This window comes from Pipra filicauda, unplaced genomic scaffold, assembly GCF_003945595.2.
Source record: "Pipra filicauda isolate LSUMZ 115617 unplaced genomic scaffold, ASM394559v2 scaffold16_size7369187_pilon, whole genome shotgun sequence".
NCBI lineage: Eukaryota > Metazoa > Chordata > Aves > Passeriformes > Pipridae > Pipra > Pipra filicauda.
The window spans coordinates 1,603,656-1,628,775 of record NW_024104207.1 but is presented as its reverse complement, the minus strand read 5'-3'; the positions used below and the strand labels follow the sequence as shown (position 1 = coordinate 1,628,775).

At 44.2% G+C, this 25,120-nt stretch overlaps 1 protein-coding gene and 1 long non-coding RNA gene across 3 annotated transcripts in view; one reads left to right on the top strand and one right to left on the bottom strand.

Moving 5' to 3' along the window:
• The first annotated feature begins 866 nt into the window (after positions 1–866).
• On the top strand, positions 867–24,985 carry LOC113983179. Its single transcript, XR_005562887.1, has 3 exons — positions 867–1,203; positions 19,251–19,353; positions 24,903–24,985. It is a non-coding gene; the product is annotated as an uncharacterized LOC113983179 (long non-coding RNA).
• Positions 13,027–25,120, bottom strand: part of KIF25 (kinesin family member 25) — a 40,914-nt gene continuing 28,820 nt past the window's right edge. For both annotated transcript variants that reach the window (XM_027712076.2, XM_039379497.1), the window contains 4 exons: positions 19,948–20,099; positions 17,300–17,497; positions 14,620–14,775; positions 13,027–13,421 (listed from right to left, as the gene is read on the bottom strand). In XM_027712076.2, coding sequence (XP_027567877.2) covers positions 13,264–13,421; positions 14,620–14,775; positions 17,300–17,497; positions 19,948–20,099 — 664 coding nt within the window. In that variant the 3' untranslated portion in view covers positions 13,027–13,263. The remainder of the gene's footprint in view (positions 13,422–14,619; positions 14,776–17,299; positions 17,498–19,947; positions 20,100–25,120) is intronic.

The window sequence follows — 25,120 nt, the reverse complement described above, 5'->3', positions numbered from 1 at the left end:
ATATGTTATGGACCATCAAAGCTAGCATTCTGAAAAAAAAATTTGCTTTTTATAGACTTTGTTATTGTGTTGCCCTTATTCTTATGACATCCCTTCTTGTACTTCATATTTCTGTCCAGCACCTGCTATGTTTCCAGTAAATAGATTTTCAAGGACTAGAGACTCATCCATCTTTGGTTTGGGGATGCTGGAAGGAGGTGGTTTGATAACTCGTGGAGCTTTCTGTGGAGGTAAAAATAACAGGCAAATACTAAGTCACCTGAATTTGAAGGGCTTTGTCACTTCTCTTTGTTTCTTTGCTTGGCAAGTTATAGCACTTTCTTGCCCACTAGGCGGAACGCTGCTGACCAGAATTCATGGAATGAGTCTGTTTCTGAAGGTGGGGCTTCTCATGGTACCGATAAATCTCGTGTGGGTTCAGTAAAGCGGTACGGCGTGGGAGGGGGGCAGCGTGGTTACTGCACTGGATCTGTGAGGAATGCCAGGTGTGGGAACTGCATGGGGGTACGGTGCGAAAGCTGGCGGGTAAGACAACCCAGGTATTTTGGGTGAAGTGAGAGCAGTTCCTCAGTGGAGTTCTTGGCAGTGGGGCCTGAGACACGGAAGGCCGATACAGCCCCCTCGAGGCTTCCCTTGGCGGCAGCGGGGTGAAATGGGGCCCGACGAGGTGCCCGTGCCGTCGCTCCCGGGCTGCGGCGGGCGCGGCCGTGTGGCGGCAGTGCCGGGCCGGGCCGCGGGGCGGCGCCCGAGGAGCGCGGCGGCGCTGGGGCCGCGCTGCCCGCCGGGGCTCCGGGCGGCCCAGAGGGTCCGGGGTGCGCCTGCCTTGAGCCAGGGGACACCCCTCGGGCAGCTTCTGCCAACACACTGCGGGCCCAGACTGCCTGCCGCCCCCGGGGCACGGGCATGGGCCGGCTGTGGGACGGGGGGCACCGGGGGATCGGGAGTCGGGCAAGCAGAGTCCAAAGCTGGCGGTGGCCAGCAGGTGTGCCTGAATCCCGCACAAAAAGTGTATGGAGTGGTTCCAGGTCACGGGGGCAGCATGTCGTCCAGCTCCTGCGTGCAGGGCAGTGTGCCTAAACTGCACTGGGGAGAAAGCCTCTGGTAATCCTTGGCACGGGATGCTCCAGGTGTGAAATGTCGATGTAAGTTCAGAACCACCCCAAGCGACTTGGTTTATGGAAGACACGCTCATTCAATGGGATGGTAAGTCCCAGAGGCCGGGGCAGTTGTAGCCTGAGAGGTGATAGCTGCGGCAGCATGGCTCTGTGTGTGTTGTGCCAGCTCTGTGGCTGTAGCTGCCTTCAGTGTCATGCGTGGGGCCATCGCTGGAGGCAGGACAAGGGTAGACGAGCCTTGGGTACTACTCAGTGAGGCAGTTTTTCTGTCCTCATCGAGCTGCCTGTGCTCAGGGTGAGCATCTTTTCTGCAGAACCTCTGCAGTGTCAGAGCAGCATCACTGAGTATTTCCCCTAGCTGCACCCGAGAAGTTAGATGTACTGAATTTTTAATTCTGTGCTGAATTTTTAATGACATCTGAGCATGTTTGCAACCACTTGCCCACTGCCCAGCTCCACTTCCACGACCCCCTTGGGGAGCTGAATATTAGTTTTGGGCTGCTGTCTTGTCACAATTGGGCCCTTTTGTCCTTGCCTTCAGCCCAGTTGCAGCTGGGGCAGCTGCCAGAGTGGCTGAGCCCACAGCTCGGCAAGGCATTGCACAGGTACTGGGTGCCTCTTGCACAGCACATTCCTGGCATGGCACATTCTGTGGTAGCCGTGGCTGGTGCTGGGCTTCACCAGGAGGGAAACAGAGGAAGGGGTGAATCTGGTTTCAGCAAGGTGCCTTTGGTCAGCAGGGATGGACTGGAGGAAGTGATGGGATGATGGAGAAATGTATGTGAAGGATTTTCCTTCCCCATGGATGATTTCTCTCATGCAAACATTTTATAGAGTAAACCCACTTCAAAGTAGTTCCCATCCTTCCTTTGCTGGCATGTTCCTCAAGCTTGTTTTTTGGGGGCACAATCCAGCCCATAGCCATGCTGCATTTTCATGCTCCTGGTCAGCCAGATACTGGCTGTATCTGTCCTTCTGAACCCTGAATTTGGCTCTGCAAGGAGGAGATTGTAGTTGCTAGAGTAAGATCCAGGTAGCAACCCTGCATGAAAAGTCTGTTGTTCTACCACAGACATGTAATGATCACAAATCATATTTATCCTTTCTGGTAGACTGCAGGAGCAGCTGAGTACGGGCCATTGAAGAGCATAGCTGTGGTATTTTAAAATTTTGCTTTATTTTTATTCCTGGAAATAGAAACCTCACATTTTTATTTTAAATCTCATAAATCTGTCTATACCAATCTTTATTTTTCTTTCTCCAATCACTGATGTTCTCAATATGTAATAAGATAATTGAATATGGCATATGCTAGAAGCCTTCAATCTCAAGCCACTATGTGGAAAATACCACTTTAGAAAAAGTAGAATATTCAGTGTAGGAAAAATTAGTTTGCATTAGCCACAGAAAGTACTCAACCCCTTTTCTACAACCAGCTAACAAACACTCTGAGCTGGTTGACAATCATAGCAACAGAGAATGATTCCCACATCCACATTCCCTTATAGAAAATGAAGCCTTGACTGTGGCTCACTCTCTAATCAAAGGCTTTCAGGCTGGAAGACTTGCATTGAGGCAGCCCCTCCCTGCTCTTCTGCTGGATACAGGCTCTGGGGTTACCCTCCCCTCTGCACCCTCTCAGACACAAGTGCATTCAAAAGAGCTCTGGCTATTGGGATGGAGATTCCTGAGCAAAATCATGTGCTGTAGAAAGCCGGTACTTCTCTCTGCTCCCTGTGTAACTTCAAGGGATGAGAGCGAGGAGGCTTTTTGCCCTGTTCTGGGGTACCCACCACAGGAAATAAGGTCTGTGCTACAGTATATTTTTGTTCCTGGCAGTGGTATTGAAATCTTTCTTGCCTGGCTTTTAAGCTGTGCTCCTATATTTTGGGTTAAATGACTCACTGTGTGTGGAGGAAGCATGGGAAGCTAGCCTGGGTTTTAACTGTATTGTCCCCTGAAGTGGATCCTTAGCTCTCTGTGTTTGCAGGACCAGCAACACCAGTAGTGTCCTGCTCCTCTCCTCTGGCACACGCTGCACACACTGCTGCTGCAATCAGGGAGGGTTTTCAGCCCATATGGTCTTTCTGTGGCTAATGCAAACTTTCTGCCTATTGTCTTTTTAGTCAGACATGAACAGAGGACTCCCATAATTCCTATGTTAAAGTGCTAATGGAGTATGCAATGCATTTTTGGGAGCTCCTGTTCTTGGGATGGTCAGGAAGGACATGCCAGTCACCAGAGTGGGTGCATTAAGGCAGGTGAAACACCTGGGGGCAGGGGGATAATGTTAGTGTTGCCAACTGTGACTGCATTTCTTGCAGGTGTTGCAGTGTTCTAGGTTTTCTTTGTAAAGCCCAGCTTCCTGAGTCATGCTTTTGCATAAGGCTCACACCTTGTAATAAGAAAAACAGATAAAGCTTCTTAGCATACCTGATGAAGGGAAAATTTGGCAGTAGGAGTGCTCAAAGGGCCCAGGCCAGAAGGGCAATAGAGAGCCCCAAGTACAGGTGAGTTTTTGAACATCTAGATCCAAACTCATGCTTATGCAATGCCTTGAGGCTGAGAGTGTGGACACCACCTCTGGAGAAGCTGTGCCCCAGCCAGTCCCAGCCCAGCCTGGCTGCCAGCACTGGCATTCAGCTGGCCACATCTTGCAGGAGAATGAGTGGCAGGGTTTGCTGTGGGAGCAACTGGGTATGGTTTTGCTTAACATGTGCTCTGCAAATAACAGAGAGGGTACAAACCGTTGCTTTCCAATCTGCTTCAACACAAACCAAATTGAGATCAAACATTTTCAGAATTGCTGCTGAAAAATATAGGGCAAGCATGTTGCCACAGCCACAATGCTGTTTTTATCCTGTTTTCAGAATGAACACAGGCGGGTAGGAGCTCTTGCAGGCTGCTTTTCTCAAGGACACTGCCCGAGCATTAGCTGAGCTTGCAGACAACTGAGAATCTTTAAGGTTAACAACCTTTAAAGACTCCTCAGAGCTGCTGCTCGAGACTGCTGCTGCCTGAATCTGGGTCTGCTTCATCGAGGCAGTACTGAGGCCCAGAGTTGCCTCTCTAACTCCAGGCAAGTGCCTGCAAAGCTCCAAGTACAATTTCTTCCCATTTGAGGATGAATGGATAAAATGGAGAGCCCCACAAGTCAGTGACAGCAGGGACAGCTGCTTCAGTGGTGACATCTTAGGTGTGGAGGAGCATGAGGTGGTTTATAGTATCCCTAAGCTGGTCTCCTCTGCCTCAGGGCAGGGCCCATAAAGGGTGGATCAGGTGTTTACCTTGCTGCAGCTGGTAGGAGGTCCATGTGTAGAGTGCTACAGAGGAGGGCAATCAAAGTATAGGAAATCAACTCTCTTCTGAGGAGAAGGTCTCAACAGATGCTCTGGAAGAAGTTGCCAGAAGGCTTGGGTGTCATCCTGTGGATGAGCTACCCAGGAGAGAAGTAAGGAAAGCCTTGCTGGGGTAATGGGGTAGGACTTGTTTGCCTCTCAGTCTTTCCAAATGTTCACTGTAGGAGCCATAACCTACAAGTTGGGATGGAAACTGCTTCTACCTTCCTCCTGTCTGGTGCATCCTAATGGTGAAGCTTCTGTCTTTTCCCTGTAATGTGCTGGTGTAAGGAATAACTTGCAAGGACTGCAGGCAGCAATGACATGGGTAAGGGCAGCAGTAACTCAGCAGGACCTTGTTAAGTCTTCTGTTCTCACTGCATCATTAGGACAGGGCTTATTCTATCTCTGACTGCCCTGATTTTATTTCATCTGTGTCCCTCATCTTGCCTGGAGCTTGGTTTTCTCCTGGGAGAACAGCTCTGCACTCCTGGTCTCTCAAGCTGGAGAATATCTTGGCTTCACACGTATCAGTTGTCCCAACAGTGTCCTCTCCAGGGGCACATGTGCTGTGATTGCTAGTTTGACCTCCTGGGAGCAGTGACGTCTGGCTGTGGGCCCCAGATGCCTGGCAGTGTTAGCAGCAGGGTGAAGGTGGCAGCTCGGGATGTGGCAGTGGGACATCTGAAGGGACTGACCTGGTGGCAGTGCCACTTGGTGAGAGCGAGTGGGAGACACCACAGGACTTCCCCAGGAGACTCTCAGACCTGCTCTGTCAAGAACAGGTGCCTCAGCTGAAACTCTTGCCATGATCTGGCAAAATCTAGCACTAAAAATGGGACTTGAGCTGCCTTGTGCAAAGTGCCAATGAAATCTGAACTCCCAGGGTTGTTTCCAGGGCTTCAATGAGTTAACATTGTATGAGTCAGTGTCACCACATCTCCACTATCTCTGTGCCTGCCAGACCTTTATCAGAGCTCCCTCAAGGCTCTGTGCCCTTTTCTCTTTTTCTCTTTCCACCCCTTCTGGGAGGTAGATGGTGTCCAAGTCACTGGCCTTCTTGGAGGCTGGATTCTTTAGCTTTCTTGTGCCTGTGATGGGGTGCCTCCTTGCCTTCAGGCGTCCCATCACCACACTGCCCTGTGACTGTGATGTGTGTGGCCCAGAGCACAGCTGGCTGCAGGCATCCACACCTGGCTGTGTACACAGGTCCTGGTGGGGCCTGCCTGGTAGTGTGTAACCCTCTCAGGCTCTCACAGAGCACTTGGGGGTGTTGGTATCCTGAGTGCTTGGCTGGCCTCCCCAAAAAGGTGACCTGGCTGAAGGCAGTTGGTGCTGCTCATGCAAGCTCCACAGCCAGAATGGATGCAGTCCTGGTGATATGAGAGTCAGGGGCAGTACCTGTGTTCCCAGCTTCTCCAGGTGTTGCATTTCCCTGCTATGTGACTTGACCAGAGAAGGTTTTTATCTGGATTTCAGGACCCCTCTCAGGACCTGCACAGTGACTGTGCAGATAGTTTTCTTATCTTTCTCTGCTCCATGTCCCCATGCAACTGCACATTTCTACGTTTTTGTTATTCACCAATTCTTCTGCTTTTTGTCTGTAAGCCACAGGAGCTGAGCTAATGACTTGCAGCTGGGATTGCAAAGGATGATTTCATGGGACTAAGGTAGAACCGTTTAACTTAGACCTACCTGTGCTGAAAAACTGTTGACCTGTTTCTTGCAGCCTGAAAAGTGGCTGTTGTGAGTTGGTTTCAACCACATGCTGCCTACATCAATGTGTCCATTCTAAGTCCTCTCTCATTCACATGGGCAAACAAAAGAGCTAATGCTGGTGAATGTGCACGTACATGAGTTCTGGCATCACAGTCACATCCTGCCCATTGCTGTTGCAAATGTTATGCTGAATTTAGCAGATAAACCAGATTCTGGCAAGGAAACAAAAGTCAGGCTCAGATCTGACTATGGGCACCCTTTACTTCCTTTGAATTGGCCATTCTTAACAACACAGCTGCTGGTTTGGTATCTGGTACGGGCAGTTTCGGAGTCTTCACAAACCAAGGGGGGAGTTAAAGAGTTCAAGAAGTATGTCGCTGTAGTGTTTTGGCTGATGTAATGGGCTTGCTACCGCAAGGTCTTTCTGGGGTCTCATGGAATCAGGGAGCCAGCAGCAGCAAAAGACACTGCTGTAATTTCCAGCTGGCACGTGCCCATGGTGAATCTACAGCAGCTTTGCACAAAGAGGCATAAAGTCTATCTTCTGGATGGAAACTGGGAGGGCAGTGGACTGGGCACATGTTTCTCCATAAGGCAGCATCAGTAGGGGCTGTCCACAGGTGCGATGTCCTTTACGGATGCCCTCGCTGGAGGTAGCCCGGCAGTGCCTGTTGCGCTGCCTGACACCTTCCCAAAACCCAGTTTGTCATCCCTCTGTGTTGAGCCGTGTGCCATCTCCATGAGATGTCCCTGTTTGGACACTGCAGTATTGAATTGCCTGTTGTGAACTTTGTCCTGTCTCTGTTGGGAAGTGCTTTGTGCAAACCAGACACCATGAAATAACTCGTCAGGTCTGACTGCATAAGCTTGGTTGTGTTAGGAGGCATGTTAAACACCAGCTAGCCGTTCTTTATGGATTCAGCCTTGGCAGCAAACCCAGCCGAAGCAGCATGGGCTCCTCCCCCAGCTCCTTTTGAAGTAGCCCCTGAATGTGTGCATGCATCCACCCATGCTGAGCCATGCCCCTCCGGGAGGGCTTGGGACACGGGTCAGGAGAAAAGGAGCCTGTACACCTGGACCTCAAATGCAAACACTTGTCGGAGCACGTGTAATGCATATTATGCTGGGAACATTGGTGCTGCCTGGCCAAAGCACATAGAGCTGGAAGTATTGGAGGCCCACAGGTAAGGCATACGGGAGGACTGCTCCCTAGTGTGTCGACTGCCCTGCAAAATGCTCCCATTTCTGAATTGGGTTGTGTGTTTATCCTGGAGCTTGTGTAATTCAAAATGCCAGACCAGAACATGTAGTGGGCAGAGTCTGTGTGCATGTGTGTGTGTGTGCGTGTGCTCAGAAGGAGGTAGAGTAGGCTCATGATGCAGAAGCCCAGACATCTGAAGTGAGGGAGGAACTATCATCTTCTTTCTCTTGGAACTTCAAAGCTTCTGGTGTGGCTTCCAAAACTTCTTACAGTAATGGGGTGGGGGATTTTCTTAGTGGCTTTTGTTTTTTGATTTTTTTTTTTTCTTTTTTGGTTGTGGTGGTTTTGGTTTATTTGGTTTGGTCTGGTGTGTTTGGTGGGGTTTTTTTGTGGTTTTTTTGGTCTTTTGGCTTTTTTTTTTAATTTTAGAGGAGGTAAATTAGTAAAGTCCAGAGGAAAATGAGAGAAAAAAACGCTCCTTCTGGTGCCTGCCTTTAAAACTACTGGGCACTGACTCATCCCAACCAGGATAGTAATTTCATGTACCTGAAGAAGGGCAAGAGAGAACATGTGTCAGAGGGGATACTTGCAAGGATGAAGCCAGAGGAGCTGGGAGAAAAAGGGATGATAATTTGACTTAACTGTGGTTCCCCAGGAAAATGAGCAGAGATACAGCTTTAGGCCTGCAGGTCTGCAGATAAGATATGCCGATCGCATGCTCCTGGAGTTTGACAACGGTGGATTTTTTCCCCCGTGTTGTTTCCGTCAAAGCTGATGCTAAATATTTGGTCCAGATAGCTGGAGTAGCAGCTGTCTCTTCTTTGTTGCTGAATTTAGGTCCTGGTGTTTGAACTGCGACATCTGAATGTGTCTGGTCACTTGACTAGCATTTCAGCAGGTTTTCTAAGACTGATCTCCAAATCATTAGAGATGTGTCATGTACTGAACAAACCAGGTGAATTTTGAGCATTGCATCATCTTAATCTAGTACTGAGTTTTGGATTCCTCTTCAAAATGCTTTGTTTTATCAATCTCAAACTCTTCGGTATGGAGAAGAGAGCTCAACTGTTTTTTTTTTTTCCATCTGAGATCTTGGGTAAGAACACAGGCAAAGAGGAGTGCTCAAATGCCAAGTTGGTTTTGTGAAAGGCTGCAGAACCTCTGGCATTTCTGCACTCTGGGCATGTTTGTTCCTCCATGAGCAGATGCTGCTGCTTCTTTGTCTGGTTGGAAGGGACTTGCAAGCCCATCAGCTTGCAACTGCTTCTCCATAGCAGGAGCCAAAAGCCCTTTCCAGTAACCACTTCATTCGGCCTGTTCCTCGCATTTTACAAAGGTTTGGAAAAGTGCTTCATAAAATGGAATCAGCAATTTAATAACAAATTAAACATTTTTGTGAACCTTCCAATGCTGATTATGGTTTTTCTAGCCTGGCTAAAACCAAGAGCAGCCTCTCTTTGTGGTGTGGCTGCTGCCGAGACATGAAGCCACGTGGAAATTAAATATATAGTTTTCAAATGTCAGCATAGGTCAAGGCTTTGTTTAAGAGTGGGCAAAAGGCACTGGGTGGTTTAATTACTTCTTTTTTTAACCCCATGATGAGATACAGCACTTCTAAGCAGTTGTGAATCACATCTCTTCCTTGGGCTCAGCTGATAAGAGTGTTCCCCGGGTGATGAGGAAGATTAGAGGCTTGTCTGGAGGGGGTCCAGAGTGCTGTGAACTGCAGTGTTACCACTCAGAGCAGAGGCGTTCCCTGTGGATACTGAGCAAAACATTCTGAGAGGGAACTGTAGGAGCCGCTGGACGGACAACACCAGCCACCTGGATGATAAAAGAGGAAGAAAATACTGAAGCAAGGATGTTGTGGTCCTGAGCTAGCCAGAGCTAAGATTAGTGTATGCGTGAAAAGAATCACAAGGTCAAGCTGGAAAGCCGCTTGAAGCATGGCTGTTCTCTGGAAGCAGTCACGTGGGTGTGTATGGTGTGTGGGTGGATAAGAAGCATCTGGCTGGCTGGAGAGCTTGGACCGGGAGTCGGTGTAGATAGATATGGGGTAATAAAGTTACAAGAGAGTTCTGCCGGGACAAAAGTCTGTCCCATTTGAATTCATTTACTGCAAATGGTGCAGTGTGAGGACTTTTTTCCGCAGGGAACTGATGGGGAGCTGCTCCTATGCCATATGTCTGTTCTGCCTCACTGCATGCTGCCTTCCCCTGTTCAAAAAGCTGGATGCTGCAAGTGAATTGGGGACAGATTTACAAATGCTGAAAGACACGGGTTGGACTAGTACCACAGAGCTTAAGGTTACAGCTGGGCAGGTATGGTAGGGATTGAGGTTGAAAAAAATGAGTGAAGAACCTCCACAGCAGTTGTATGTTCTTCAAAATCAGGTCCTTGAGCAATCAGTTTCCCTGGCTGTGGCAAACTGAGAGTTGGGGCTCTAAACCCTTTGCCTGGACTCCCTTGCTAGACTAGGGAGGCAGAGGCATTGCTGAAAGTGGATCTATCCTGTTAATCCCTTTCCTTTGGCTGCAAGGGGAACCACCAACCACAGTTGATAAATTCCATCTGTAATGATAAACTGACAGTGAAATGTGGGCACCAAACTGTACTTTTGGGACAAATTTTGGACTGGTACTGTGAAGGTTTTTGTGATTCTAGAGAAGTCTAGGCTTCTGCTACCTTTGGGTAGTCTGTGTGTACATGTATGTGTGTATTTTACCTTAGATAAGCACTTGCTTCTATTAGGACTTGGGGATTGGTCTGACAGAGTCCCATTTTACCTATCTCCAGATCTGCTGGATGTCCTGAAAAGCCAGAGCATTCACATGTGCTGGGAGAGACAGGAGCTCAAACATTTGTCGTTGAACTGAATCCAAATTTTCTGCTTTCTCGGAGGGTGCTTGGCCTGTAGGTTAGAGGACGTGTGAGTAGGGTGGCAGGGGCAAGGGGTGCGTGGAGTTTGAAACCTGCCTCCAGCTTTACATAACGTGTTTGGGGTACATTGGCAGGAGTATGAGACCCTAAGCCTCTCAGGCAGCTGCCGTGCTGGTCGAGCTTCATGCCATTGACTCCTTGACCAGTTGGACACTAAACCAGGATGCTGAATACTGAACTATTCACAAGAGCAAATTCTCTGGTATTTGCTGGTTTCTAGAATGGGTATGCTTTTTGAGGAAGAGGTGGAGGCTTCTGGCTACTGTTGGTAAAATGGTTTGCTCAGCTGCTCTGTGGAGCAATGAAGGCAGCAGCATAAACTCAAGAGGGGTGCTGAAGGCCAGTCCCATGGGTAGCTGGGGTTTGTGATGCCTTACATCACTGTGCGGAGCTTCCTACGGCCAGCTAGGGTGCAGAGGAAGGTGATATAGCTGAGCACTGACTGAATGGCCACAGGAGATAGTTGGAGTGTAGGGGAGGAGCATGAGAGCCCAGCAGTGGAAGGTTAATGTGTTGACTGTCACCAAGGTCCATGCACCAAGGATCATGGACAGGAGAGAGCACCCCCTTATATGGAGCAGCACTGCCTCCAGAACGGTGACCCAGTGACCAGCTTGAGCAGGCAGAAGGTAGTTGGGAGTGCTCTTGTTTCAGTACACCAAGACACCAGCTGAATGCTGCACCATGCACTCATGGACTTCATTGAAATTAACTTCTCCTGACTTAGGTAGCTTTCACTCTTACTTGCTTGTGTACCCTTACAACCTTTACCCTTCTTCCCTTCAGTGCATCGCATCTGACACTGGGATTGAGCAATCGCATCTCTATAACCCAGGAAATTCCAAACCTGAAAGTTCTTAGAACAAAATGTTAACCTTCCTGCCCTGCATATCCTCTACGTTCCGTTGTGCAGGTCATACACTGAGCAATAGGCTACACTGACAAGGAAAACAGGAATAGGGAATGTTGCATACTCAGAATTTGGCAGAGTTAATGTCAATGTACAAACTTAACCTTTTGGTACTTGCTCATATTTGAGGGGTTTATTTCTCTGCTCTAACAATAAGTATTGCTGCTTTTCCCCTACCATACAGATTGTAAACAAATGCAAAGTTTTGTAGAGCAGTTTTTCTGGAGAAAAGTGCAGCTCGTGACAAGTTGCATTTCTGTGTAACACTTAGAAATGTCAAATCCCTAAAGTACTTGAGGAACTTACTTACAGCTGCTGGTGGAATCAGCTAGCCCTTGTCACTCAACCTCTCTTTGAGCTGTAATCCAGGCTGCCTTAGTAGCCTAGCTGTCCAGAGACTACAATGAGCTTGAAGTTGGCTGCTCCTGCATTTCACTTAACAGTCTAACACTCTTCGCTCTGACACTTTCTCACCTGAGATTGCTTTACCACCACTCAGCTGAATAAGTTCCAGTGGCCAAATTCTTTTTGTAACCATCCGTTACTGTTGGAATCAGGTAAAGTTAAGGCATTTTTTACCCCCATGACATTATTTAGGAAAGCAAGTGTTACTACTTGGTTGGATAGTAATTTCTGAGCACCAGAGCACTGCATGCAACACAGCAGCTGTTACATATTCAAGGCTGAAATTCCAATAATAGTATGCTACATAATCTCTGGATAAATATTTATGTTTGTGAAGCTTAAGTGACTTGGAGTACTACAAACTCCAGCCTTCTGGGTAGGCCACTGCAATGTAAGCCTTCTTGCAGTGACCCAACAATGACCTCTCTCCCAGTCTAGGGGCAGAGTAACTGCTGGTGGAAAAACTTAGGAGTGGATCTTGAGGCCTCTGCTGAGCAATAACGTAGTGGGTAAAACACATCAGATGTTATTTGAACCCAACTGCTCATCTCAGAACCACTTCTCATCTCTAACACTGCTTAAACTTCCTTGAAACTTCTTCCAGTGTAACTTCATTCACAAACCCTTCATGATGTTTTCTCAGCACTGGTATAAGAGGGTGAAAGCCACTTGTGGATTACAAATAGCATATGACAAGCTGCTACTTGGTGTTTTATTTGTGTGATGGACAGTTATCCTCTTCTAATCTGCAGGCACAGCTTAAAGGTTGTGATGTGTTTAACTTGCTTCAGAAATGCAAGAGAAACAAGAGGCCAGGGTACTACTAAAACAGTTGTACAAGGTGGGTCCCATTAGGATCTTTAGTTCAGGGCCTCTCAGCACTCATGAAGCAAAAATACCCCCAAACTAGGCAAAGCTGTGGTTTTAGTGAACTCAGCAGAGCTGGAATTCGTTCCAACCATTTAACCTAAGTGTGTTTTCAGAAAGTTGTGTAATCCCTCATTTGCTTCCTAAACTACATTCCAGAGGGATAACAGATATAGCCTTACTCATTTTTCTCCATCTCACTAATGCCATTATTTCCCACCTAAAACCAGAGAACAGAACTCCATTCAATACAGCTCACAGACTGCTTTACACTCCTGCCTGTTGGAATTCCTGCATTAGGAATGACCCCATCCATGCTAGATAGAAGAGCAATCCAAAATGCTCATTTTAATCCAAGCTGGGAGGAAGTATTTCACTTGCTGTTTTGAAGCACTGGAGTGATATTTAGACTCTTGTCTTCTACTGAGAAAACAGAATGCGCCCTTGGCTTTTCAGAAGTGAACCCTCCTAAATCAGGGCTTTGTTGACTCAGTTCTACTTGCCCAAAGGTAACACACAGGCAAAGCCATGTCTGAAAGCCCAATTTATTTCTCTGCCATTCCACCATGGTTGGTAGCTGTTGTCAATACTTACTATTATGTTAGGAGAAAGAACAGTATCAGCAGGTTTATTGCTTACTAATGCCATGTTGAGGATTGTTTATTTTATCTGGCAGATGATATCTAAAAGAATGGCTTTAGGACAACAATATACATTTCAGTCTGAGGAACTCATTAATAATACTTTAATCCACAGGAGTCTTAAGTTTTATTTTGCTTTACTAGGCATTGGGAAATTTTTTTTCTTGGCTTGTCCTCTCTGAACTTGCCGAGCACGAGTCCCAAATCCCAGAGACTGCATTGATTCTGTTAAGTACTTCTGGCCAGGAGAGATGCACAGCATAACCAACAGTTTAGCATCGCCTCCTAAAAGCAGGGAAAAGGCAAAACATACTTATTTACCTCATTTTCAGTAAGTTATACACTGGTAACGTATTGATCTACACAACAGTAAGCATAGGTTACCATTGCTTTTATGAAGCAGAAGATTGCTCGTGAAGAAAGCTGTTCAAAAAAGACAGCCTCTTCAAGGGAAGTCTATATCTAATAGTATGATATTTACCCCCAAGTGTTTCACAGTTTGTAACTTAGATTTTTTTTGCTCCTTATAACTTCATCAGTTAATCAGCACGTATGTTATGGGCCTGGGCACTTCATTAAGTTTTGCCAAATGTTTGTAAATTTGGGGCAATGGCAAAATGGCTTATTTGTGTGACAATAAAACAAAACAGACTCAGAAGTTTACCAAGAATGATCTAACAAAGGAGGAAATTGCCATTTTCAACACTTGACATAAACAGTGTCACCAAAGTCATACACCAGGCGTGGTTAAAACCAAGCTCAGTGCCTACGCATAGCCCCTAAACTCACTTCTCTTTTTGGCTTTCCCTTTTCACAGTAGGTGAAATTCAAAGTTTAAGCAAAAATTAATAGTATTTCAGAAGCTCTGAAGAACTATTACTTCATTCACTGTCAATGCCTTGGAGATTAAAAGCATGAGGGCTAATATTTTCTGGCTGAAGAAAAATGGACTAATATACTATAAAAATGGACACAAATCTGACATTACTGCAGGAATAACACTTGCTTTAAAACTGCTTCTGCATAGATGAGGAGCTAAAGAAGAGGAAGTGTCCCAAACACAGAAAGAAGTTGTAGCACAGTACCATGTCCTGTCTTTCTCCTTTGTCTCACTGCTACAGGGCACAATATTAAGGAATGTGCAAGTACTTGATTATACCCTGTAGTAATAAAGACTGAAGTTTAACTTGTCAACTGTACCTGACATGAAACACCAGTGAAATGCAATTTTTAACCTTTACATGATCCTATTGAGATGTTCCTCAAATGAACCTTGGAAACAGCAAGGTTTAGCCAAATTCAGGAGGAGTTCAGAACCCTCACTGTGTACTCACACTCACACTGGCTCCAGGACCAGAGTCTTTGAACAGAGGCCACATACAAGCAAGGAGTACAAGATCATCCTCTAGTTTTATACAACAAAGGAAGGTGAAAACTAGGAGGAGAAATCTATAGTTAAACAGAAATCAGAATAATCCCTCACCTACGGAGTCCTGAAGCAGATGGGTAAGTTTGCTGTTCCGATATGGGACATGAGACCGCTGCTCTGCTATTGCTCCAAGAACATCGGCCAGGGCGGACAAGCTGCGGTTAATAAACGATGTCTCTCTCAGTGCTGCCCCTGTCACTCCAGACATACCTGGTACAGTGTAGAAAAAGGCAATGGTAACACTAAGCAAAGCTACTTCAAACTGCAATGTGGGGAAAATTCTGTTGCTGTATCGTCTACTTTTGACTCAACATTTTTAAACACAAATTCTGAACCACGACTTCCAGCCCACCCATGCCAAAAGCAAGATGCAGTGGTTTTTCAGTCTGGACTGCCAATAAATTGTTTAATACTCTACACACTCTTTTGAAGAACTTTCTTAAAGAAGGTTCAGTATCTACAGATGGTCTGAAGCATCTCATGTTAAAGTTGATCTCTTCATCTGTACAACGCACTTTGGCTTCATATGTATTAAGAACAAGGAACCGAGAACATAGGAACACCTTAAGATCAGACAAGACAAAACACCAGTCCACAATGTCCCCAGAAAGAAGTCTGTTTTGTTTCACCATTTTTTATAATAGGTAACTGACCCATCTATATCCCTTAGGAAAAAGAGGGGAGGCACTGATGGCACAAGCTGCAGAAGCAAAACTGTATAGCAGACACAAGCGTGAGGGGTTTGTGTTCACCCAAGGCTGTGAGGTGGAGGTTTATGGCATGATTTGCTATAAGGAAATGGATAAAGGAAAATTATGCCCTTCTACCACCCAACCAGCATGGTGGTATGTAGCTATGCTGCCCCTGAGCAACACTGGAAAGGTTTGGTCTATGCAACACATTGCACCAACTCAAAGAGGTGCTGCAAGCTCAACTCTGATCAGTATGGATGAGTGTGCAGTTAAGAGTAATTAATTCCTCCTGCCCATTTGGGGAAGAGAAATTTGCTATTAGCATTTAGTATCACATTATTCAAATTTGAGCTTTGTTCAGGACAATGGATGAGGTATAGAAGTGATCTGCAATCACTTCTCCTTACCCAGAGCACATGATCCATGTTAGGCAGAGCTCACAGTAGTGGGCTGATCAGATAGGGCTAACAGTTTCCTCTTCTGCCTACTCTCCCACCTCTAGACAGGTACAGGGAGCTGCTAGAGATCCTGTCTTTCCCATAGGGCAGCATTTTCCAAACTGGGAGGACAAACGAGGAGTTCAAGAGGCAAATGTGAAAAGGCACAGTAATAGCAAAAACCCCAGAAGTCTGGACAATGAGGAGAAATGCGACTGTGGGAGAGGATGAGGTTAGAGTGGTAGAGTCTCTTGTCAGAGAGACACGGAGCAAAAGAGTTTGGAAGACTTGCCAAAGGGTGGACAACAATCTGTGATAGGATGCATCTCAGGCTAACATTACTGGGGCCATTGTGTATACAGACATCCCCAGACTTCTTTTATTCAAGGAAAGGTGGACTCCTGAGACAAAGGACATCACCCTAAAGCAGAAAACTGCAAATAGGTGAGGGGGTACTTGTTTAAACTGCTCATTTTCTGCATTTGGTTAGATGAACTTCCACGAAAGCATGTAGCTGAGTTTTCAAACTGAAACCTAGTTTGCCAGAAAGGGACCGCTTGGCCTGTAAATGACTCAGGATGGCTGTAGAGCTAACAAGGCAGGGTGCTGAAGTGTGTGAGAAGCCTGATGTACTGCTGCTCCCTTAGAGTTGCTGACATTTTAAAACAATTATGAGTTAACAGCTGCCCTCACTTTTACCAGGGTAAATTCACCAGCCCAGCTGATGGCAGAGGGCAGTCTGCTGTGTGTGCTGGGCCACATCTAACACTGATGTTAGCACAGCTCTCCCAGCTTCACTGGAGGATCTGGCCTGCCGAGCCCCAACCCAAGGAAATGTTTGTCCTGGTTTAACTGAGAGAACAAACACACACCCTGTTGCAAAATTACATGTTTTCAGCATTTATAGCAAATGAAAAAAATAATGTATTATATTAGGTTTCTCTGTAGAACAAAAGTTTAACAGTGAGCAACAGCAAGAATTCTTGGCAGTAAAGTAAAAGACTCTTTCATAATACTGGTTCAGTTTTCAAAACATTATTTCTGGAATGGTACATTTGGCTGCATGGTTTTTCTTGGTAAGAAAGCTTGTCCTTTAGGAAATAATCAAGTTTTTGAAATTACTGTGTGCATAGAGGAGGCAGGAGGAGGAAAATGCTTTGAAGAAACAACAAAAACAATATTATCTTTTCAACACTAATTTCCACAAAAAGGCAGAAAACCCTACACATGGTGATATCAATTATTACAGATATTTGTAATATTTAAATAATTTATGCACTTGAAACATTTCTGTACAAAAACATGCTACTTTCCAGAGCAGAAAACCAGGCCTAATAAAACCAGTTTGAACAAATAATATACTTATGATATGGGTAAACACCCTGAACTTATTTTAAGCTTATGCAGTCAGATTTTCAGTTATACTGTACCAGTGTAAAACTGGAACAATCAGCCCTCAAATTTTTTTTTATGGCAGGATCTGTGGGTTTAAGTGAGCCTGGTATGTAAGCAGGGTAGCATGTACCCCTCTATAAAGAACTAAAGGCAACTATTGTAACCTAGATCTGGGGTGATCCATGCCCACAAGCAGGCACATTCCCTTACCAACACACTCACTACCAGCGAGGTCCACCAGCTGCAGTCTAGTTTTGACTTGCTTAATTTTCTCAGTTGCTTCGACTTGCACTGGTGAAGAGGTTCCAGAGGAAGAGGCAGATTTACTATCTCTCGTTTTTTGTGGAAAGGTGCAGGAAACATCTTTATTTAGTCTCTGACTGGCTTGTTCATCTTCCCATGAAGTACCTGTTTAATGGAAAAAGCAAACGAGAGCTTCTCACTGACACTGGTGATTGAGATAGGGGAAAAATGGGACATCAATAGGGGATGTACAGTATCTGCTGTTTAAGTCTATTCTAACAGAAGCAATATACAAGTCAGAATCCATGGCAAGGCAAGCTGAATCACTTTTTCTATCTTAATTTAAGGTTTTACTTATCAAACTGATTGTACCGACTGGTAACAAGTTCTGGTGTAGGTTGTGTTGTATACAATGTGGAAAGCAAGAAACAGGAGTTCAGTAAGGCCTTTAAAGAGGTATTTTTTTTCAAGTTTTAGACTGACTGTAACCAAAGTGAGATTTTGGATCTTTGGGAGCAGTAGGCTCTAAAGTCTGGTTCTATGTATTAGAAACGTAACTTGCTGGTGCTCTGGCAAAAAAAAAAATCCTCATCCTGCCTTCTCTACTTTGTCCTTTCCTGCTGTTCCCCCTAGACTTCCTTCAGCCCTCATATCCCACTGCTGAATCTACACATGATAAGCTATTAGCTTCAATAGTATTACTCCCATCTGTCCAGGTTGGTTACCTACTACTATCCTTCCTCTTCCTCAGCAGCAGCATCTGGCTTTCACTCTCTGCTGAGAAGAAAGACAAAGACTGATTCTCTGGGATATCTGCTTTCACATTAGCTTAGCAGGAATATATTTAAAAGGGATTTCCCAAAGCAGTTTTGCTTTTTAATTAGTGTTTTGGTTTTCATCCATCTCTCTCTTTCTCTCTCTAAAAGACATAAAAGAATAAAAGACACATACTCTGCTACAGGTCGTAGAGACAACAGACCTTCTTGGGTGTTTAAAGAGTCTAGTTGGAATAGTACAAAGTTTCCAGCTGCAAAACTTGAGTAAAGAGCAGATGACTTGTCTTGCAGAGCTCTATACTTCTCCAAGTAAGGAACAACTGCTAAAACCCAAGCGGGATGTTCACAGTGTAGACAGAGCAGCTGTGTTGGTTTACACAGAATAAATGGCTTCAGGCCATACAGTGTCAACTTAGTGGTCTCTTCTTTAGTTTCAGACAACAAAATTAAGAAACAGCTCTCCTCAAAAGACAGATAATACATGCTAAAACACCTTAATCAAATCTGAAAAAGTGCTGGCTTGTCAACCTTGGCTTTAGGTGCTGAACTCACCACAGATTTTACAACCTTTTATTTAGTGACAGATATCTGGTGGTGTGGTATTTGACAATTGCACCTGGCTTTTAAATCAGGATCTTCTCCTTTTAAACAAGACAGAATGTGCTGTCACACATGCTGTCACACTGTTGCAGTGAGGCACCCTTTGCAGTGTTGCTCTGTCCCCCTACAGGGCACATCTTCATCCGTGCCCTGTGAGCTGAAAGCCTGAGTCTGCATTCAGCAATTACACATTTCTGCAGAGCTTTGCTGCCAGACAACATGCCACAGTGGAGTGACTGCAATTAGAAGTGGCAAAGGGAATTCTGGACTAGACAAGATGGCTGGTACCTAACAGTGCAACACTAAGTTTTGAAAATTGTAACATCTGTCTGACTGACAAGAATCTGGAGCTGCCTAGAGCTAACATCTGAAACACTGGAGCTGCAACTTCTGAAGTAACTGTGTCTTTTGGCAAGGCCTGTAGGTAAGTAAGGGCACTGTTTGTTCTGCTTTGCTGATACTGGTGGTTTAATTTCTGATAGCAATCTAAGGGAAAAAATGTGAAATATTTCCCACTTTCTAAAATCATACTGTTGTTGCAGAGTATGAAGGAGATGGACCAGAGCACTGGAAACAGAGAGCCTAATTATAACATAAGCAAAAGAAAATAAAGTTAACTCCAAAAATCCCAAAAGCAATAAACTGGTAAGTCTTGGTGTGGTAATGAAAAGTAGAAATAGAGATGTTGCCACCGTATATAAGACAACTATATTGTCTTTTCATGCAGTGACCTATTACTAACAGTTCAAGAGACTGAATTTAATGGACTTTTTTTGCAAGGTAGGAGGTAAAACAATTTGATTATTTCTCACCCAAAAGCATATCCAATCCCTATAATGCATGGTTAGCTTTACCACAAACTTTGTATGACATGCAATTATTCATTCTAAGTGATTTAACTACTTTATCTGTCTTACTGAGATCTTAACTCTCTTATGACTTACTGACAACATTTATTCATTAATTGTTCCATGCTATAAAACTCCAAGAACTCTGTAAGTCAAGACATGTAAAGAAAAGTGGTAAGTTTTTATGAAACTCAAGGTTTCAGTAGCATTCAAACATCCAGGTGGTCTGTTATTTAAGAAGGTATGTAGAAGTTAGAAAAATGGAAAAGAACTGAGGGAATGTATCAAACATTGGAAAAAGGAAGAAAAATAATATGACAATCTCACAGTCCACAGACTGTTTTTCTAAAAACAACTGGCTCTAGATGCATTTTAGTAACATCCTACTTACCAAAGTTATCTCCAAAGACAATTGTGGTTATGGTCAATGTCACTACCAGATGAGAACGAGAGGAGTGAGCATGCACCAGTGTTGGGTGCCTGACTCTCAGCTGTAGGCCTTTCTTGACTAGATGTAAAAACTCGGATGCATTTTCAACAGTCCTAAGAAACAAGAAGGATATTTAACTGACTCACAGGAAAAATCACATGAGAAAGCTGACAATTTAGGTGAGAATCTCAGCATTTCCACGTCCCTGCTCTTCTCCTTATACTGATCTCAGTTTTGAGCTGCACAAACAACTGTATATAAATTTTTCCAGGTGGGATACAGTCCAAGATGAAAATTCAAGACAAAAGCTGTGATGTAGTCCTGAAAGTGCTGCAGAAGTGGCCTGTTAGCCTTGCAGGTCCATAGTTACTGTAGCTCAGCTCTTGAAGAAACTGAAATTTCTACATTTCCACACTTCGGAAGAGAAGACATAGGTTTAGACATTGCTGGAATCTCTGGTCTTACAGAGGTGGATTTGTCCAGTTTATGTTGAGGCAGCTCCTTTTCTTAGGTAGTATTAGGCAAAAACCCCCAAAATTTCTCTGGGCCTCTGGAAATCATATTTCACATTTGGAATGAAAACCAGAATCCCTGGAAAAAAGTTCAATTCCACTGTTCAATGTCAGAATAGATAGGCATAAGTTCCTATAGACCATTTTATCTTGTACTATCTGTTTACTTTTCCAGTTAAAGGAAGTACTGCAAATATTATCAGTCAAAAGGCAAAGACCTAACACAGAAAGTGAAATTAATACAGAAAGTGAAATTAATACAGGAAGTGAAATAAATTGATTAGCTAAAGAAGAAAATCACTGTGATTTTCCCTAGGTTTGCAATGTTTAAAACAAATGAGGAAAGATTGCCTACCCGTTCCTTTCTCCGCATTGCCTTCTTCAATCATCATTCAAGATACAACACCTAAACAATAGTTTTTAGGTGGGGGTACAATTTAGGACTGCCTGGTGACTGAATGCCCTGTAATAGCAGAATCATAAATAACACTCCTGACAGGCCACAGGCTTGGTTCCACAATGCTGCAGTCAGCAAAAGCAAGCATGTGATAAAAGGCAAGGTCTTCATTATTTAGATTTGGCTGATTCATTAAAGGTCACACCAGGCACAAACTTATTTTATGTTAAGAGCCATACTTGAAGAGTTTAGAGACAGAAGAGCAAAAGAAAACAAACTATGCCCAACTAAAGCAATTTCCTCAGAAAATAAAGCAAGGGCACCTGAAGAACAGAAAAGCACTCGGCCACACCATATTTATAGGCACTTAAGAGAAGCAGCCACCTAAAAGCAGTTCTTTGTGTATCCAGGGCTGCATGAAGTAAATAATCACTACAGACTTCTCCTGTCAATCCTGAGCCACACATGTTGGCCTCCCTTGTAACACCTCTTGGTAGAGGTACCACTGGTGATGTCTCCCTGGTTGGTTGACCTGGCAACAGCAGGGAAGCAGTGGCTCTAGTTCCTACAGTCAGAGCCTCATACTGGGGTGATCTGAGTATTGCCTCCAGTCAAAGGAGGCACACATCCTGCCTTCCCAAGTCTTGAACTGCATCTTCCAGTGGCTGGTCAGCCAGGACTGGATGCCCCGAAAGGGAAGCAGCCTTGGCTGGGATGCAGCACCAGACTGTTGGGTTCTGCAAGGTGCTGCTGTGCCCTATCAAAGGGGTCAGTGCCATGAGCTGCCACCCTACAATGAGCATTTGCAGAAGACAGGCCTCAGGGTGTGCTGTCAGTGCTTGTCACCTCCTGGACAGCTGCAGCTGGCTTTGGAGGGAAGCAGCATCCCCAGTGTGGTGAGCTTGGCACAGTAGCTCCTCAGCAGGACTGACAGAAATAATATTTAAGTATAATCTCTATGACTTAATGATGCTCTATATGCTGCACATTCCAGGACCAGATTCTACAAAGAGAAGCCCTATTGTGGTTAGGTTATGAATTTGATGCTGAATGTTCTCCAAGGTCAACCAAACTATAAAAGAAGAAAGAGACTTGAGGTTTTTGTGATTCACTAAGATGAACATGTTAGCAGGAAAGAGACTACTGTACTTTAATGGATATATGGAGAAGCCAGTGAGACCCAGCAGGCCAATATATTCTAGATGAAATATTATCATAAATGAGGATGTGTTTTTATTCAAAGCACAAGCTGTTTACTTTAGATTTTGGGCAGTTGGGTGGCCTCATTCAATGGTTCCCTTACTTTGTTTGGGTTTGCTTTTTCTTATTAACCTTTCTGTGTAATTATTAATATAACCTGTTTATGAATTGGAATTTTTTCACTGCTTGCATTGTAATTGAAGTACAAGTCCATATTTTTATTTATGTTTGCATTAGAATTTAGTATTAACTGATTGAGATAAGTGGTTTTTAAGAGGTTTAATTGAAGGTGCCAGGTTCCTTTAACATAAATTAAAATTTACAGAAATAAACAGAGCAGCCATTTTATTAACTAGAAGGACAAATGAAACCTTATTGCAGCTTCTACTTCTTTTCTCTGTGGCACAAGTCCCACTGCATCTCCCCTCTCCCCTCTCCAAAACCTACAAAAAGGTATGAGTCACCCACTAACTATACAAAGCTCCCTTGGGAAGTGGAGTAGGCACTTTCCAGGAATGAACTGAAGCCAGGCCAACATCCTAGTTACTGAAGTACCATAATTAAAAATTACTTAGAAGTTCTGATGAAACAGGAAAATTCAACTCCCCTCATGCCCACACTACATGCACCCATCTTCATTTCTTATGGCATACAGTTCCTTTCCTCTCTAGTCAAAGGAAGAAGATTAGCTCCTCCAAGAAAGATTCAGACACACAGGTTAGGCTCTGCTCCCAGCCTCTTCTGGAGTTTTTCATTCCCTTAACAGCATAGCCTTAAGAAGATGCTAAAGGTTGGAGCAGAGTCGCAGTTGGGGAAATCCAAGAACAGGGACAAAGAAAAATCCACCAGTCAGTGTAATACAGACAGAAAGGGCAAAAGGATTCATCACTTCAAACTCTGGTCACTTTTCACTCATTCCATGCTCTTATGGAGCATGCAGAGTGCAATGAAGCATGCAGAATTTCTCTGGAAATCGTATTTAACCTCAGGACCAAAGAGCAGGCATACCCTGGATACAAAGGTTAATCCTTCCTAGAATATTACAGTGCTTCTTGTTTCATAGAAAGAAAGAAGAGTTCTATAGCTCCCATAGGAAAGAAAGCCACCTGACAATTTCTCTGGGGTCCCACTTTTCCATGAGCAATTAAATTAGTAGAAAACATAAGTCAATAAATGTGTCTCACTAGGTAGAATAAAAGTATGTTTGCTCAATCCTCCAGTACATTCTTGTGTTTTTATCAAGGTTTTCTGGCAATAGCATAAACCCACATAAACAAACAACTACTGGTCTGCTTATGTGACTAAGTCCCACAACACAAAATTATTTCCACTGAGGGTGCATTTTATTTTAAATGGCATGGAGGAGGGATGCATTTCAAATATGACTGCTAACCTCCCTTGGAAAAGTAGGGATCGGACCATGACAAAGAATTATTACAGAGAAGTGAAGAAAAACATCATGTTTCCCCCAGAAACCTAGAAAACTATAATGCTACTCTAAACATTTCAATAGAGCAAGATGTTTCTTTTCACAAAGATTATTTGCTCAAGAAGCAGGACATTTTTTTATGTTTCTAGACATCTCTGTAACACACAAGCAGAAATGTTTCCCTTTGGAAACTGTTCTCATGCTGGGTGCTCACAGAGAGGTGTCCAGTAGTTTAATTCCAGTGGGTACCATCACCTCTTTGGTGCCACTAGTACTTTTGTCCTGATTTTTTTCTTTCTGATGTTGATACTACTACCATAAGGCCCAAAGGAGGGCCACAAAAGTGGTGAAGGGGTTTGAGGGGAAGCCGCATGAGGAGCAGCTGAGGTCACTTGGTCTGTTCAGCCTGGAGAAGAGGAGACTGAGGGGAGACCTCATTGCAGTTTACTTCCTCATGAGGGGAAGGAGAGGGGCAGGAACCAAACTCTTCCCTCTGGTGACCAGTGACAGGACACGAGAGAAGAGCATAAAGCTGTGTCAGAGGGGTTTACATTGGATATTGGGAAAAGGTTCTTCACCCAGGAGGTGGTCGGACCCTGGAATAGTGATTCTTGGGGCTGTCCTGTGCAGGGCCTGGGGTTGGACTCAATGATCTTGTGGGTCCATTCCAACTCAGGACATTCTATGATAAACATTAGTTAAATGAAGCATCTGAAACAGATTCCCTCTTGTTAATAGAGGAATTTTTATGAACACATGATTTTGAACGTCTAATTACCCAAGGTGTCTTACATATAACAAAAAGTACTATACATTTGCTTTGTATACCACACATACATAATGCCAGGAATCATTTGCATGAGTACTAGAACAAGTCTTTGTAACGCTTAGTAAGTAAAAGAAGGCATTACAGTAAGTACAGCTGTAGCCCTAAATACCCTAGCTCTTCCTACAGTGTCAAATTGTGTAAATAAGAATCAAACTTACCATACACCGATGGTGGGAAGGTATACATCTTAAAAGTGAATGGTTAGAAGCTTAGCTGCTTCTTAGCTTTTAGTCTGAAGAACCTCCATTTTCAAGAACTATGGGTTCAAACCATATCAATGGTTTGCTAACATGTCAACATATCAATTCCAACTTTAACACCTCTAGTTGTGAAAACAGAACACTAAGCAGTAGTAAAATGGATATTTGTATTAAAAGATCATGTAAAATCTAATTATTTTTACATTTTTTAAACTCCAACGCATGTATGGAAGGCTAACATTCTACAGCTGCTTAAAAATTTACAAATAGTACATAAATTTCTATTATAATGTGTAAATTTTATCATTTAGTAAGACTAAATGGAAAGTGCTTTGTGACTCTTATTCAGCTGACAAGAAGAGCCATAGACCCAGCAACAAGAAAATATGCAGCAATCTTCAGGCATTCTGAGTGGAAGGCACTTCACACAGGAGTATAACTCAAACTAATTGTACAGTTATTTCTGGAAGTATTTTGACATTTGCAGTGAACTGTAGTCTAATAGACTGAGCCAACAGAAACAGAACTGTTCTTCTGCACATGATAAGGACTCATTGTTTAGATGCA